At 46.9% G+C, this 16,330-nt stretch overlaps 1 protein-coding gene across 3 annotated transcripts in view; it reads right to left on the bottom strand.

The window, feature by feature from the left end:
* Window positions 1-1,291: 1,291 nt before the first annotated feature.
* ARHGAP26 (Rho GTPase activating protein 26) overlaps window positions 1,292-16,330 on the bottom strand; it is a 413,435-nt gene continuing 398,396 nt past the window's right edge. For all 3 annotated transcript variants that reach the window (XM_081091772.1, XM_081091773.1, XM_081091774.1), the window contains 2 exons: window positions 11,253-11,344; window positions 1,292-3,027 (listed from right to left, as the gene is read on the bottom strand). In XM_081091772.1, coding sequence (XP_080947898.1) covers window positions 2,939-3,027; window positions 11,253-11,344 — 181 coding nt within the window. In that variant the 3' untranslated portion in view covers window positions 1,292-2,938. The remainder of the gene's footprint in view (window positions 3,028-11,252; window positions 11,345-16,330) is intronic.

Genomic DNA, 16,330 nt, shown 5'->3' with positions numbered 1-16,330 from the left:
GGAGGGGTAAGCCTGACTGGGCCAAGAGATGGAGCAGCCATCTGCCACAGGTCCAGCATGGCCACAGGGATGCTGGGAAGGGATCTACCTAAAAATTCCCGATGGCAGCAGCTCTATTTCCCCCTGGCTTCAAATCAGGGCCAACTGAGGAGGGAGGGACATGCTTCCAAGTGGTCAAGCCGGGGCCAAGTGTCCACTGGTATGCTCCAGCGAGGACTACCGGCCAGGGCCTGCACCTTTCTGCTCCATGTTAGCTCTAGTCAAGGTCCCACGGGCTGGTGACAATATAAAATGTGTTAAAAGCATCACATTGCACTCCTCCTATTTGGGAAGCACAGCGGAAGTGTGCTTGTCCCCTCAGGCCCTTGGAACAGGTCCCTAGGCTGTTCCAAGTCCAGGGGAGTAGGTGGGGCCTATTCATAAATTTCCTTCTTGGGTTTTCAGTGATAGCTTTCCCAAGTCCTATCCGGGTTTGCCCAGTCTTATTCCTTGCTCCCTGACCCCGTGGTAGTGTCTCAACTGCTGCTGGGGGAGCTCCTGGGTGGTCGCTGTGCCACCCTGAACCCACGAACTGAGTCATGATGGCAAACTCCCAGTAACTTGGAAACCAGCTATAAAGCGCTAACCGCACATTCTCCAATCCTCTTTGGAGTTTTTTCCCTGGTTTGGGGTTACAGGAAATTTGAGATGAACAGGAAGGGCATGAACATGTCCAGAGAAAGGAGAAGCCACAGTATACTGAGAATAAAAGATCCTAAGAAGCCAGTTTTCCTCAGAACTTGGACACACACAACATTTACAAATTCACTTGGCTTCATTCATAAAGTCTTAGAAGATGTGCAGAAAAAGGAGTACGCAATTATCCTATATCCTTCTGTCCTGATATCCTGGGATACCAAGAAACACACCTGAGAATAAAAATGAAAAAAATAAGTCTAAGCCCTGGCCCCATCTATTTAATCCTGAGCTGAGTAGGAGGAGGAGTTCTTGGAAAGATTCTTTACCTGATGATGCTCTTTCCGTCTCCAAACCCAAAGCCCAAGAAATGCTCAAAACCACCTCTGGATAAAGAAGACTGGACACCATCAATGTGTTATGCCCACTGACAAGCACCAGCAGAGCATGTGCAGAAATACCTTCTCCTTCCTCAAGGCCAGGAGGTATATGACCTTGACTCCCTTCGAGATTGAGACCCATCTTTCCTTCTTATACACACTTGTTCAGCAATCAAAGCTTAAAATGTGTGGGGCAACTAGCTTCAAGAATATCAAATATAAAACTTTGCCATATAGTTATTTCAAATCACTCTATTTACAGGTTTATCTTTTCAAAAAAATGTAAAAGATACAGTAATCCAACACAATTCAAGTTTTTCTTTTCTTCTTTCAACTTCCCTAAAGAGGAATTCCAGGAGCAGGATACACTCTGAAGTGTGGCTGCCATCGGAGGGGTCCGGGAGCCTGACAGTCCATCAGTCTAAAGTTTGTCGGCCCAGAGCCACTCTTGCAAGGACATTCAAGTGTGGAAGATCCTGGGGACTCTGTCCTTTGGAGGCAAGTGAATCTGAAGTGTCCAGGCCGAACTTCTGCCCCAAGACCCAGCCCCCGGGGGACCAGGAAATGCCTACCTTCTATGCCTCAAGCTTTTGGTGTCCTCCTGAATCACAATGGCTCATGACATTAATCTCATGCCTCAAAAGCCTGAGAAATAATTCCCTTTTTCTGAGTGGCAGTGAACATATATGTCCTTTTAAACAATAGGCCATAGGGCTAGACTAGGAATTGGCCCTGAAAACCACCAGGGCATCTGAAAACTGCCAGGGGTGGTCAGTGATGGGCTAGAGGCAGGCGAGGGCAGGGGCAAGGACAGGTAAACGGGAGGCCATTAGGGACTGAGGCAGGAAAGGGAGGGTGTCACCCATTGGGAGGCAGCAAATTGCCCTCTAGAAAGCAAACACCAGTTACATGGAAGAACAGAAATATTAAGCCTGGATGTAATTTAACCTCAAGAGGTTACTAGCGTTTACTCCAAATATATCCTGATGCTGCTGTAATAAATCAGAAAGGAAACGTTCCCAGTTGCTATTCTTTCTGTCTGCCCTAAGCAGACCATGCTCATTTCTTGATCTTCTGCGTTAGGTTATTGGAAAACCATTCAAAAAAACTATCCAAAAGGGGGTAGAAAAAAAATATGTGATGCAAAGAGAGCGTGTTATATATATATATTTTTTTGGTTTGGTTTAGAGTAGGTTGGGTTGCCATGGTTACGAGGCGATGGCAGCCCTTGGTGGCAGAGAAGTTCCTAGCTTGGGAGGTGGGGAATGTGGGGTGTGTGTGCTCCCTTGCATGAGAGGACTGGACTGAATTCTGCTGATGCTGGGCCAAGGCTGTTTTAGAGATGGTGAGAGATTGGATCTTATGTAAACAGTGCTGTAAGCCCTCTCCATCCTGCATGCAAACAAACAGCCCCAGCAGCCTGGAGCCTGTGGGTCTTGAGTATGGAGAGGTGGGTTAGAGCGTCTGCTGTAAACAAGAGCAGTGGCCCAGCCTGGATCTCGGAGCCGTGACCCAGCCCCACATGCTCTTAAGGATCTTCCACTTTCAGAAGGTTGGGAACTTGGGGGGCTGTTGAGACAAAAGGAGTGCTCCCCATTAGGGTGCTGAACGAGAGAGATGGCTGCGCCAGCCTTTCTCTCGGTTTTCAAAATCAAATGGCCTCCCCTGCTGATTTACTTCTGTTTCTTGCAATGTCACCACAGGTCAGCTGAGATGATCGTGGGGATGGGTGACACCAAAGTTCACAGAAACACTGGTGTTGACAGGGAGCAGCAGAGTCAGTCACCCTGCACTTCTCGGTGGCAGAGAAATGCCCTGCAACACTGGACTCAGCAGTTGTCATGGATACCATGGAAAGCTCAGCAGTTCTGCTGTGCCCACGGTTAGAGGAACTCCACATAGTTCTCGGGGATGAGGCCCGTCTTTCCATTCAGAGTCCCCTCCAACCAGCCTGGCTCCTGAGACGGGTGAACTGTAACAGGAAGGGGAGAGAGCAAGAAGAGATGATGTTACAGATAGGGCGGGAGGGGGATGTGTGCTGCATCTGCGGATGTGAGGGTGAAGGAAGTTTGCTCAGTAAGTTACATAATCCGAGGACTTGCTTAAACCAGAGCTTCTGAACCTTTTGTGGGACATAAGCCTTCTGATGAAGGCTATTCTGGACTTCTTTCACAACAAAAATGGAAACAGAGACAGACATTACATATTCTGCATATAATTTTAAGGGTTTCATAGATTTCCTGAAGGTCCTTGTTTAAACTAAAAAGAAGGGACAGATGTTAGGTTGGAGTTCACAGTTATGGTGCACAATCTATATATTCATCTATGTATCCATCTGTCCATCCATCCATCCATCCATCCATCCATCCATGTACTTATCTATCTACCTAGTACCAAGGAGTGGCCAGAAAGGACTGCTAAGAACTAGCCTTTAAAGATAACTAGCTTCTAGTCATACATTTGACCCTTGCCTTCTGCTTCTAATTTCCTTGAAAATTCCCTCTGCAGGCTTTTTGATTGATTTTGTTTTTGTCTTTGCATTTTATAGTCTTTCAATAGCCTTCTCTCTGTTCCACCCATACTCTTTCTTAGCTTTTTTCCTGTTCTCTAGAATGTTTGTCCTTCCTGTAAACAAGTCTGAAAGTTGTCCTCTTCCTCTCTCTATGACAACTTTCAAAATTTCTGCCCCTTTGGTTTTTCAATATCCAAAGAATATATACCCACTTCTGTGACATTATAATCCATCTCCATGGAAACTACTGTGATATTTCAAAGATTATATAAAATCCAGCTGAGTCTGCAAAGTAGTCAAAGTAGGAAGAAAGAAATAAGGAACTGTGGGACTTGGAGATGGGGGGGTGTTCATGCTTATGAGCTGAGTAACCACTTGGTTGAGGCAGGGCATCTGCTATTAATGGACTAGGAAAACTCCAATTTTCCGAGATTGCTTGGAGAGAATGAATTTTCCCCTATTCCCTTCCTAGGCTAATTAAGTGACTTCCTGAGCTTGTTTTAGAAAAGCATTACTGCCAACACTACCATACAAATCTAGCTTCAGTCTGTAGGGAAAGAAGCAGTAAGGGAAGCAAATGGGGAAGCGGAAGGACACACACTGAGGCTCACAGAGCACGGTCAACCTTGTGTAGATAGTGAGCGTTCCTGCAGGAAAAGACAAGGCCAAACATCTGTTAGGTGGCCTTCAAAATGCATACATAATTTCCTCTCACTGGGCTTCAGGAATAAACCAAAAGTAACAAGGGTACTTTGTGGATTCACGAACCCCACATGAGGAGGGGTCTGGGAGGGCAATGTCTGGGAAGAACATAGCACAGCTGAAAAGCAACCTAGCCTCTCCGATGACCAGCCTCTCTCATCCTGCCCTTAGAATACCAGCATCCCACCACCCTGCCTTCCACCTATCTATCCATCCAGCTGACACTGCTAGGACCATTTCAGTTTCTGCGCTTATTAAGTGGTAATAATAAAACTCTCTCCCCTCAGTCGGCTCTTGTGAGGGTTCAACGTGGAGAAAGCACCCCACAGAGTCAGGACACAGGAAATGCTCAGTGTGGGTTAGTCCGTAGGGGCCCTGTGTCATCCTGCCAGCCACCTGGACTGGTCAGTAAGCATCTCCTGGTGAAACCTGGGTAAAGGCCTGGTGTAAACACCCACCTAAGCTTTGGGAAACCGCAAATGCTTAGAACCCCAAACAAATAAATCAAACTCACTCCCCCAAATAAAAGACCTAGAGAGAATAACCAACCAACCAAACAAAAGAAAAACACGAGAAAGACGCCCCTCCCTCTTTGCAGCAGAGCTCCCCGTGAGCTGTTACTCCACTGGATGCACGGAGTCCGCGTCTTTCAGACATTTTCCAGGTCTGTCAGCTGTGCAAGCACAGCTCAGGTGCTGAGGTGGCAGTGTCTGCAAACATCAGACATGGAACTTGCTGAGCAAGGGAAGAATCAGAGGGGACAAAGGAGGTCCTCCAAACTGGAGAACAAGAGGAGTGTCACAGGGGGCTGTAGGGGACAATGCAGCCTTTGGGTCAGGTTGCTGCCTCACTGGAGTCTTCAAATCAGGTTTGATTAAAGCAGGGAACCCACCCCGATGCTTATTAAGACTGCAGGTTCCTAGGCCCCATGGCACATCAGTTCAAGCAGAATCTAAGGGATGGGGCCTAGGAACCTGTATTTTAACTCATTTATAGAAAGTTAAGGGTTATAACTTTTCTATACCAAAATGCCTCTGTAATGAGGGTGGCAATAAGAACTGAAATACAAATTTTCATTTAGTCACAGAGGAGGGAGACAGCACCAGATCCCCACCCCACCTTTGCTTCCCTAACTAGTATTATATCATTCAACATTTGTCATTCCTCCTCTGTGCCTGATGAATTTAAAATGATAGCCGCTAACACCTAGAAATGGTGACTGGGAAACAGCCATGGGCTCAAAGCTTTAGATATCTATTGACTCATTTGACCTTAAATACCCCTATTTAACAGATGAGGACATGAAGGCTCAGAGAGGCAAGTTAACTTGTGCAGGGTCACAATGGTAGAGCCAGAATTTGAACCCAGCTTGTCTGACTGCAGAGCCTAAGCCAGGGGTGGGCAAACTTTTTGACGCGAGGGCCACAGTGGGTTCTTAAACTGGACCGGAGGGCCGGAACAAAAGCATGGATGGAGTGTCTGTGTGAACTAATACAAATTCAAAGTAAACATCATTACATAAAAGGGTACGGTCTTTTTTTTCAATAGTTTTATTCATTTCAAACGGGCCGTAGTTTGCCCACGGCTGGCCTAAGCCCTTTTCTATGATGTTATGCCTCTATTCTACCAGAGAATGTGATCTTTGAGGATGAGAATGATAGTACATATGTGGAGCACATACAAAGTCAAGCATGTACTTGTTTAAATAAATGAGGCGTGCGGCCCACCGGCTGCGAGTTTGAAATGCTTGTACGAAGTGGAGCGTCTTTTGCTAAGTGCTTGGCCAGCATTACCTACTTTCATTTTCAGAATGATTACAGAGATGGTTCTGTTATTATCCTCATTTTACTGATAAGAAACTGAGGCTCAGAGAGGTTAAGTATCTTGCCTCAAATTTCACAGCTGGTAGGTGATGGAGGTAGAACTGAAGCTAGGATATCTGACCCCAGAGTCTGTGGTCTTGACCACTCTGGCTCAATCCAATGCTTTGGACCTCAAAGATGCTCATAAGTACTTGTTGGGCTGAACTGTATACCAATGTCCAACCTTCTGAATTGCACCAGTGTCCTACGCGCTATATAAACACTCACGATGCTGCGGATAGCTGCCCGGGCAACACTCCAGCCCAGCAAGCATATAATAAATATAAGCTGCTGCTGACATGGGCGCACTTCCTGCCAACCACTTTCTCTCAGCTCTATCCATATATACACCACACACCCCTGTATACACAGCTCATGTTCTCTCCCCTCCTTAGCTCACAGTGGACAAGGCACAAGTGTGCGACTAAGATCCCTTAATGGCTGGCTGCGCCATGGAGAAGCAGCATGGGCTGGAAGAGGCACAGACCCCTGTGGAGTTTGGATGCATTTACTCTTTTAACAAATGTTTATTAAGCACCTACCATGTGCCAGACACTGTGCTAAGTCCTTGCACATAGTACAGAGCAAGCAGACAAGATTCTGCTCCTGGGAGAGGGGGTAAACAATCTTATATAATAAAAGGCTGTATTATCCAAAGAGGATGTTACAATTCCACACACAAATATTTTTCTACTATGATAAAGGCTAATATGCAAATCGACCGAACAGCAGACCTACCAGTCGCTATGACAGACACTGACCACCAGGGGGCAAATGCTCAAAGCAGGAGCTGCCCCCTGGTGGTCAGTGCACTCCCACAGGGGGAGCGCTGCTCAGCTGGAAGCCAGGTTCAAGGCTGGCAAGCACAGTGGCGGTGGGGGGAGCTTCTCTCACCTCCATGGCAGTTGGACATCCCCCGAGGGCTCCAGGACTGCAAGATGGCGCAGGCTGGGCTGAGGAACCTCCCCCTGCCCAAGTGCATGAATTTTGTGCACTGGGCCTCTAGTCTATAATAAAAAAGCATATACTTTTAGGTAGAGATGAGTGGAGAGAAAGAGACTGGGATGGGGATGTGGGTGAGTGAGGAGGAGCTCAACAAACTAAAATCTAAATGACCTGAAGGAGCCATTGGGTAGGGATGATGCAAGTGCAAGAGCTTGAAGTTGGGGAAAAGCTTGGTGTGGTTTTAGAATGGTCATCAGCAATTTTTCTTAAAGGGCCATATGGTAAATTGTGTCTCTACTCCACTCTGCCACTGTGGTGCCATAGATGATACGTAAAGAAAGAGGTGTGGGTAGCTGTATTCCAGTAAAGTTTTATTTACAAAAACGGGCAGTGGGTTGGGTTTGACTGGCAGGTTACAGTTGGCCGACCCCACCTGAGAACATCAAGAAGGCCGGTGAGGCTGTAGTGTATGGAGGGAGGGTGAGGGGGTCTGAGGGGCAGGCCCTGGACTGTGGAGGGCCTCGTCAATGATTCTCAGAGCAACGGGAGGCCCCTGGAGTATTTTGAGCAGGAGAATAATATGATGTGATTTCCATTTTCCAAAGGTCACCCTGGCTGCTATGTGGAGAACAGTGATGAAGGCAAGAGTGGACATGTCGAGGCTAGTTAGGCAGCTGGTGGAAATACCAGGTGAGAGATGGAGGCAGCTTGGGTTTGGCAGCAGAGAGGGTTGGGAGGCTGGAGACTCCACAGAGGAACCCCCTGCAACCCTACTGCCTGAGCGGCTTGGCGGCCCTGGTGAAGTTCCCTATCAGCCAAGGAGACCGGGGGCAGCCCTGCCTTGTACTCACACTGCACCCTGGACCCCGGAAATGAATGGACCCCGTCAACCTCCAATCTTGAAAAGCATTCAATTTTAGTGAACACCATGTGACTTTTCCAGGTATTGCTAATCACGTAGCTTCAAGATGACTAATGTTCCTGAGAACACGAGTTATTTCTCTTTCCAGTTACTGTTGGAGGTGCTGGCTCCTGCGGAAGTGGGCAGTTTCCGGGTAGACTGGCAAGGGCTGCCATGGAGTTATTTCCGAGTATTGCACATCCACTCTCGGTTGCACAAAGTCCAGGCACTGACTGCACAGCACAGGCCCCTGGAATCCATGCTTGGAGATGAGTCACTACGAAACACCAGACTTTGCCCTCTTCCCCTCCTTATTTATTCTTCTTGGTCCTGAAAACACACATACTCACCGACCCCAACCCTGTCATTAGGAAACTTTCTTTGAATTGGTCTGATAATTTCATCTGACAGCTGAAGAGCATTCTACATAAACAGTCCTTGCCTCGTATCTCCAGCACTAAACTAATGAGACAGAACAAAGAAAGAGATCTCCCTGCCTGACGTGTAAACAGGGTTTTCCTCTTCTAATGCCTGATTTCTCCAACAGAGGTGACGGGAAGGGGAAAACAGAGGAAGTGTAGCATTCCCCAAAGGCAGACATAATAAAATGCTATCAACCAAACCAGTCTATAAAGTGGAGCAACATTCTGTCAGATCCTTCTTCGACTGCAGCTCAAAGTAAACTCTGAAAGGTGTCTTCTGGGTTTAATCTGGCCCTTTGCTCTTCAGGGAATTCGAAAGGTCGCTGGCATTGCTGGTTAAAAACAAACTAGTGTCCGTGACCTCTGCCACGACTCCCAGAGGCCACGGAGGCTTGGGCAATGCTGCTCCTTAAACCAGGCCTCCCTCGTGCTCATCTGTCAGGACGGGGTTCGTGACGACTACACGTGTGAGATGGCAGAATCCCAGGGCTGCGAGGCAGAGTGCCCAGAGGGGGAGGAAAGGACCTGGCAGTTAAAATTACCTACGTATCTTTTCTTTTCTTTTTGTGGTTAGCTAAACTACTTCAAACAGAAGACTTAAAAACAAATGGAGGGAATGTAAAATGCCGCATCCCTTTTGTAAAACAGTTTGGCAGTTTCTTAAACAGTTAAACATAGTTACTGTAAGACCCAGCAATCCCATCCCTGGGTATATCACCAAAATGGAAAATACATGTCCTCGGTTTATAGCAGCCAAAAAGTGGAAATAATCAAAATGTCCATTCATTGATGAAGGGATTAATCAAATGTGATATATTCATACACTGGGATATTATCCAGCAATAATAAGGAATGAAGTTCTGACACATGATACAACATGGATGAACCTTGAAAAGATGCTAAGTGAAAGAAGCCAGCTATAAAAGCTACATACTGTGTAATTCCATTTATATGAATTATCCAAGCAGGCAAATTTATGGTGACAGAATGAGTAGTGGCTACCTAGGCTGGATGGGGTAGGTTAGAGGTACCTGGGGCTTGACTGCTAAAGTGTACAGGGTTTCTTTTGGGGGTAATGAATAGATTCTGGAATTAGATAGTGGTGATGGCTGCACAACTCTGAATATATAAAAAAACCACCAAGTTGTACATTTTAAATGGGTACATTTTATGGATTGTGAGTATCTCAATGTAGAAGTTTAAAAAAATGGAAGAAGGCTACACTCAGGAAAAGGAGTCACAAATAACACACACACACACACACACACACACACACACACACACACACACACACACACATACCTTTTGGGAGCTTAGACCAATTCTGTCCCTGCAGTCAGGGGTCCTCTGTGTTGTCAGAGTGAACAGCTGGTAGGACCATGGCAAGTCCCTTGCCCAGGGGAACAGTGAATTGGGGTTTAGAGGACAGACCTTTAAACGGAATTCACCGGTAAAGGTGGGGCTCTCTCAAATCCTGCACATCTATGGGCAGCCCCTCCCCTGCAGACAGAGCAGGACACAGAATCCTGCACGCAGCCCACTCTGGTTTGTCTGCCATGGCAGTTGTGTCATGTGATGGCTGGGCTGTAGCTCCGCCATGTGGGCCTGTTCGGGGGACACTCATCAATGACATGGCTTTGGACAGCCTTCAGTGGACCCACTTCCCTGCAGGTTTGTTGGGGCCTGAAAGCCTCAGCTGCTCATGGGGGAGGCTATTTGGTGGCTGACCGTGCGCTGTGACTTGCAAAGGGCCCATGAAAATGGAGCAAAGGTTTAAGGACAGTGCTTTGGGGGCTCTGAGGACCATCAAAGAGGACACAGGCCCTGAGGCCACATGCAGCTATGGGCTCACACCAAGCCCTGCTGGCTGAGAAGGTCCAGCTCCAGGTGTGGGCTGGGAACTCCCAGGTCCCCTGTGACCAGTTCCCCATGCTTTCCACCTGTGCCTGCTCAGAATCCCTGCCATGATGAGCGCAGGGGCCGTGCACCCCGGGGCAGCTCCTTGGCATGCGGATGCAGTCAAGGCTGGTCCCAGGAGCCCATCTCTGATCGGGCTTGGATCTCGAGGTCCTAACACAGAGCCAGGGCTCAGGAGTCAAGGTTCTTACCTCCTACCCAGCCAAGATCCAGGCTTGGGTCCTACCAGCTGAAAAGGAAAGACCGTCACCAAGAACTATGACAGCGTCAGGGCCTGTCTAAGATGGATGGAATGACGACAATAATCACAAAAATAACGTACTGAACGCAGAGTGTGTGTTGAGACCTATTTTAAATATGTGATGTGCACTATCTCGATTTTCTCACAACCAGCTGTTTTCTGCTTGAGGTCACACAGGAGGAAGGGATCAAGCCAGGACTTGAGTTAGAGATGCCTGAATCTAGAGTTCCTGTTCTCCAGCTGTGGGCTTTGTGGGCCACATGGTTACCTGGGAGCCTTGGCTGCCCTGTACTTCTGGGTCTCAGGCAGGTGGTAGGAGGGGTGGTCCGTGACCCTATGCCAAGACTGTCCAGGTTGGCTGACCACACTTTTTAAAAAAATATATTTTTATTGCTTTCAGAGAGGAAGTGAGAGGGAGAAAGAGATAGAAACATCAGTGATGAGAAAGAATCATTGATTGGCTGCCTCCTGCATGCCCCCCACTGGAGATCAAGCCTGCAACCCAGGCATGTGCCCTGACCAGAATCGAACCTGGGACCCTTCGGTCTGAAGGTCCACTGCTGCTCTCTCATTTTGGGAAAGGCACTCGTTTTCAGTATTATCCATTCAACTGAGATTTTCCTTAGGTAGGAACTTAGAAAACTCCAGTTATTTATTTGCTGCCCCCATCTTGGCGAGGGGACAAGAAAACTCACCATTATCGAAGACTGTGCCTGCGATGAATGAGAGCTCTGAGTCGTGCTCAGCTTTGCAAGCGTACAAGGCTTTTGCCTTCCGGAACGGAGTGCTGTGTGAAGACAGGAGTTTAGTTAGCAATGTTTAAAAACCCTCTGAAAGCTCCAGATAGTTCTTCTCTCTTCTTCCCCTTCACTGTGAGCCACCTGATCCTCTGGGGTGGGAAGAGCCGAACCAGGCAGCCAGTGGGTGCAACATGAGGTGGAAAAGTTGCAAAGGTCACCAGGAAAAAATGAGAAATATTCAGAGAAAAGCCCTGAGCCCTGAGAAACCGAACTTCTTGTGGGGTGACCTTGTGCCATGTTAAAACTTGACCTAGGAGTTACAGCAGTGGAACAGTGGGAGGGCAGGCTGCGGGGGAGGGAGGGAGGGGTGGAGAGAACTTCCATAGTGCACAGAGAACACTCCCAGCAGGGCCTGCTGAGAGCGGGCAATGCTCAGTGAGTCAAAAAGGAGAAATTCTAGCAAGGCCAGGTTTCCACTCCGGGCCACAGGCTGACATCAGCTTCTCCAGATGTTACTTATTTCTCATGGGGCTGGTGGAAAGGATTCCAGAGCTGGAAGTCCCTGACCGCCAGGGAGGGCAGGGAATAGACAAGGTATGCATGTGAGTGGTTACACACGTGTACATGTGTGGGAGTGTGGGAAGAAGGGAGGGGGGGCACGATGCATTTTTCCCCCCCTTCTCATGTCCAATGAGTGTTGACAACCGCTCTCATTGTGTATCAAAATCACCTGGGAGCTTTCAAAAAAGTACAGATAGCTGGGTTCGAACCTGACTTGCAGATATAAAGAGAGGCTTCAGGATTTTAAAAAGGTCTCCAAGGGACTCTTGTGTGCAACAGGGCTGAGAACCATTGTTCTAGAGCCAGGGTGGGCAAACTTTTTCTGTAAAGGGCCAGACAGGAAATGTTTTAGGCTTTGTGGGCCACATGGTCTCTGGTGTAATTACTCAACACTGCATTGTTGCCGAGAGCAGCCATAACAGCATGTAAACAAGTATGTGTGGCTGGGTTCCATCAAACGTTGACTACAAAAAACAGGTGGTGGGCCAGATTGGACCCATGGACCACAGAATGCAAACTCCTGTTCCAGAGAGTAAACTGTAAAAACAGGTAAATCCTATTAAGTTCTAGAAAATTTTGCTTTGATATCCAACTAGTTCCAAATGACCTATGGAATTCTCAGGGTCATAAGAAAAATTACATTTAACAGTCAAGTTGGTTCTTTATTTGATAAAAGCATTTTCCTCTCCCTCTAAGCCATCGGAGGAAGCTTATGTAGGAGTTCCAGGGCGGAATAACAAACGAGTACAGAGGTGCTCTGGGTTAGATAATTACTGAGGTATAGATAGTATTATTTCATCTTCATGTGATTGATGGGCAGACTCAAGGAGCCAGAGGTGCTAACCCTCCCATGGTGCACCAATTTCTAGGGACAAATGAGATTCGGCTGAGGAATGGCTAGTGTCGGGTAAATCCAGACAGACTCAGAAGGGGCGGGGCATGGTGGGTCATCCTGGAATTGTTATTACTTGGAATCACCAAGACAGCTTCCCTTTGGGAAAGAGAAGCCCTGGATGGTTGGAAACCCATCCCAGGCCCAGGCATCTAGAACTTCTAGTCTGGGCTCCATGAAAACTGAAGGAAAGAAGCCTGAAAAGGTCTACTGTGCAGAATGACAAGAGTAAATCACTATCCAGAATTTGTTGCCAGGGTGCAGTTTACTGAATTCGCTCTGGTCTTCTAGTAGCCGAGAGTTGATGGCCAGGTGGGAGAAAATTGGGAAATTCAGAATAAAAGGAAGTGGGACCTCTGGGAATGTGGGAAAGAACAGCCTTTAGAATTCATCAGCTTCAATGGAAAACAGCTCTTCCTGGGGAATTATCATTAAACAGAATAAAGTTCAGAACAAGGGGCACATTCTATGAGCTGACCAAACCCAGTTGGTGCATTGACCAGCAAGGGCCAACTATCCCACGTGCAACTTTCCAGGAAGGAAAAAAAGTTTTTTTTGTTTTGTTTTGTTTTTGAAGGAGTGGGGAGCAGTGAGAGGTCACCTGGCTGTGAAAAGTGCTAAATCATCTAAACCCCATACTGACAAGTAAGTTGAGCCCTTCGTGACATGGAAGGTGGAAGGAGAGCGCAGTGGACATTAGCCAGGTCACTGCACCTTGAGGACAGGGCCGAGCAGGTGAGGAGAGCGCAAAGAGACTGCATAGAGCAGTGGTTCTCAACCTTCCTAATGCCGCGACACTTTAATACAGTTCCTCATGTTGTGGTGACCCCCAACCATAAAATTATTTTCGTTGCTCCTTCATAACTGTAATTTTGCTACTGTTATGAATCGTAATATAAATATCTGATAGGCAGGATGTATTTTCATTGTTACAAACTGAACATAATTAAAGCATAGTGATTAATCACAAAAACAATATGTAATTATATATGTGTTTTCCGATGGTCTTAGGTGACCCCTGTGAAAGGGTCGTTCGACCCCCAAAAGGGTCGCGACCCACAGGTTGAGAACCGCTGGCATAGAGGTTAATAGAAGGTGAGGGGAAGATCAGCTGAGGCCAGGCCCCTCCAGCTGGATTTTCATAGAGGTTACTTATTAACCTCATTAAATAAAGGGAATGGGACCAAATAGGGGCAAGCCAGGGAAACCAACTGGGATATCTGGCAGGAAGAAAGCAGAGGGAAAGGTGCCCAAGATTATCATTCAAGAGGAGTAATTTTCCACTAATATTAGGCTTTTGGAATTGAATAGTGAAGTGACAATGAAATAGTACAATCAAAATAAACACAGCTCTGGCCATTGTGACTCAGTTGGTTGGAGCGTTGTCCTAAGAACTGAAAGAAAGGTGGTGGGTTTGATTCCCAGTCAGGGCACATACCAAGGTTGCAGGTTCGATCCCCGGTCATGGTACGTTCAGAAGGCAACCTAGCCACGTTTCTCTCTCACATCGATGTTTCTCTCTCTCTAAACATCAATGAGCGGGCTCTCTCCTCAGGTGAGGATTAAACAACAACAACAACAACAACAACAGTAAAAATAAATGAATAAATAAATAAAAACAAAGGTCAGGAAAGGGCCTTGCTTTTCTTTTTTTTCTTTCAAATTAGTAGGTGACTGATGGTCTATGAGAGCTCTCTTCCCCTGTGGCTTCTCCCACCGCTTTGGGACATGCACGAAGATGGGAGGGATGACAGAAGGAGTGTTTTTTAAAGGGACCGCCTCCATTCTCCAGGATAAGGGCTGCCAAGTAAAATACAAGATACCTAGCCAACTTTGGATTTCAGGTCAATAAGGGATAATTTCTAGTATAAGTATATCCCAAATATTACAGGAGACATACTTACACTAAAAAAAAAATCTTTTGTTGTTTATCTACAATCCAAATGTAACTGGGTATTCATTTTATTGGCTAAATCTGGCAACTCTACCCAGAGAAGAGTCTTATCATTTTTAAAAGTCTGTCAAGCCCAGCAAGTCCAGTGTCCCATGCCATACTCCCTGCAAAAGCCTTGAGCAGTTTGCTTTAGGTAGGGTTCCTACCCAAACAGCTCCTGTTGGCACAGAGGCAGTGTTTGTAGGATTTGGCTCTGAGCAAAAAAATAAAAAATCCCCAACAAGCATCTTTAGTTCTTTGGCTCCCGCTTCTCCACAGTGCCTCTCAGCACTGAACATAGAGAGCCTGGGGTGCCTTCGGCTGCTCCTGTAACAGTGCCCTTCAGACCTTAGCTGGGCCTTCAAGGGCATGAAAAAGTTTGGAATCCTTTGCCAGTTCATTTTTCATCTTTGCTTCTGAGCATGGCAGCAGGCCAAGAAAGCACTCAGAGGAGTTCCCCTCAAATGCCCTTGCAAGCCTATCAAAATGACGACCCACTCTCCATTGTATGGCATGACAGGGTGGTGGGGCCAGATAGATTGGCAGGTTGCAATGGCTTAATCATTCAGGCACTGTTTCCAGGGGCCCCCGTGCAAATGCAAGTTATGGGTTTGGGGCTGGGTGCTTTTCTGGGGTTACGAATGAAAGGAAAGGGAAATGTAAAGGGAATGTCCCTGCAGAACCCATTCTCTGAGGTGCTGTGAAAGGCAGCTTTGTTTCTGAGCTTGAACTAATAAGCACTAAAGTGGCTTGGAAGAGGGGGAGAGGAAGCCACTTCCAGGGCAGACGATGTAGACATTTAGGAGACCATTAATTAGGTATAATAAAGTACTTATTTTTATCTGCTCTCCTAGGAAAGGAAATCTGAAGTTCACATTCTGGAGGTAGATTTGGGGGAAGGCCCCATTGGGCCTGAATAATGGGTATACGCCCCACTTCTTGGCTCTATATTGCAACAGCAGTTATGGGATTTTAGCTCTCTTTGTTCGCGAGCTCTAATGGGCTAGCTCCCCACTACTGTCTGTATCCGTGCTCACCTTGGCATACATATTTAGCTCAGTGACAGCTAATTGTAAGGCCTACTCAGCCTTGCATATATCAAAATGGTAGCTTCCTACAGGGTTGTGGGACAGGATCTTCAAATGGTGCTGTTCTAACCATGGCCAGAGGAGGCAGTGCTGAGTAACCATGACCCCAAACAGCAGTAAGCAGCTTCTTCTGCCACAGTCCTCTGCCAATCTGGAAATCCTTGGGAGAAGAAAGGAGTAGCTAAAGAAAACAAACAAACAAACAAACAAACAGAAAAAGGGAAATATCTTGGGAGGTGAGAGGGAGAGGAGAGGTGGAACTACTGGATAGGCAACAGGGCCCCAAAGCTCAGAGACACAAAAAAGTGAATACTCTCAAAGCAGAGAGTACATTTCAGGTTTTTAGCTGAATGATTCTACTATCCTGAGTCCCCTAACCTATCCTGTCCAAGGAGCCAATGTATTGAATTTTTACTCCTTTTTGATCAAAATGACCAAGTCTCTGTTATGAGTGAGGGAGGTATTTGGAAGGTTACTGTCTATGGTCAATGTGGTTTGCTCTGGTTCAGGTCCTCATGGACAATCAATGATCTGATCAGATGCATCAATGCCATATCTA

Source organism: Myotis nattereri, assembly GCF_964212035.1.
Source record: "Myotis nattereri genome assembly, chromosome: 5".
NCBI lineage: Eukaryota > Metazoa > Chordata > Mammalia > Chiroptera > Vespertilionidae > Myotis > Myotis nattereri.
Note: the sequence above shows the minus strand (reverse complement) of the source record. Positions and strands in the feature narration are given on the sequence as shown.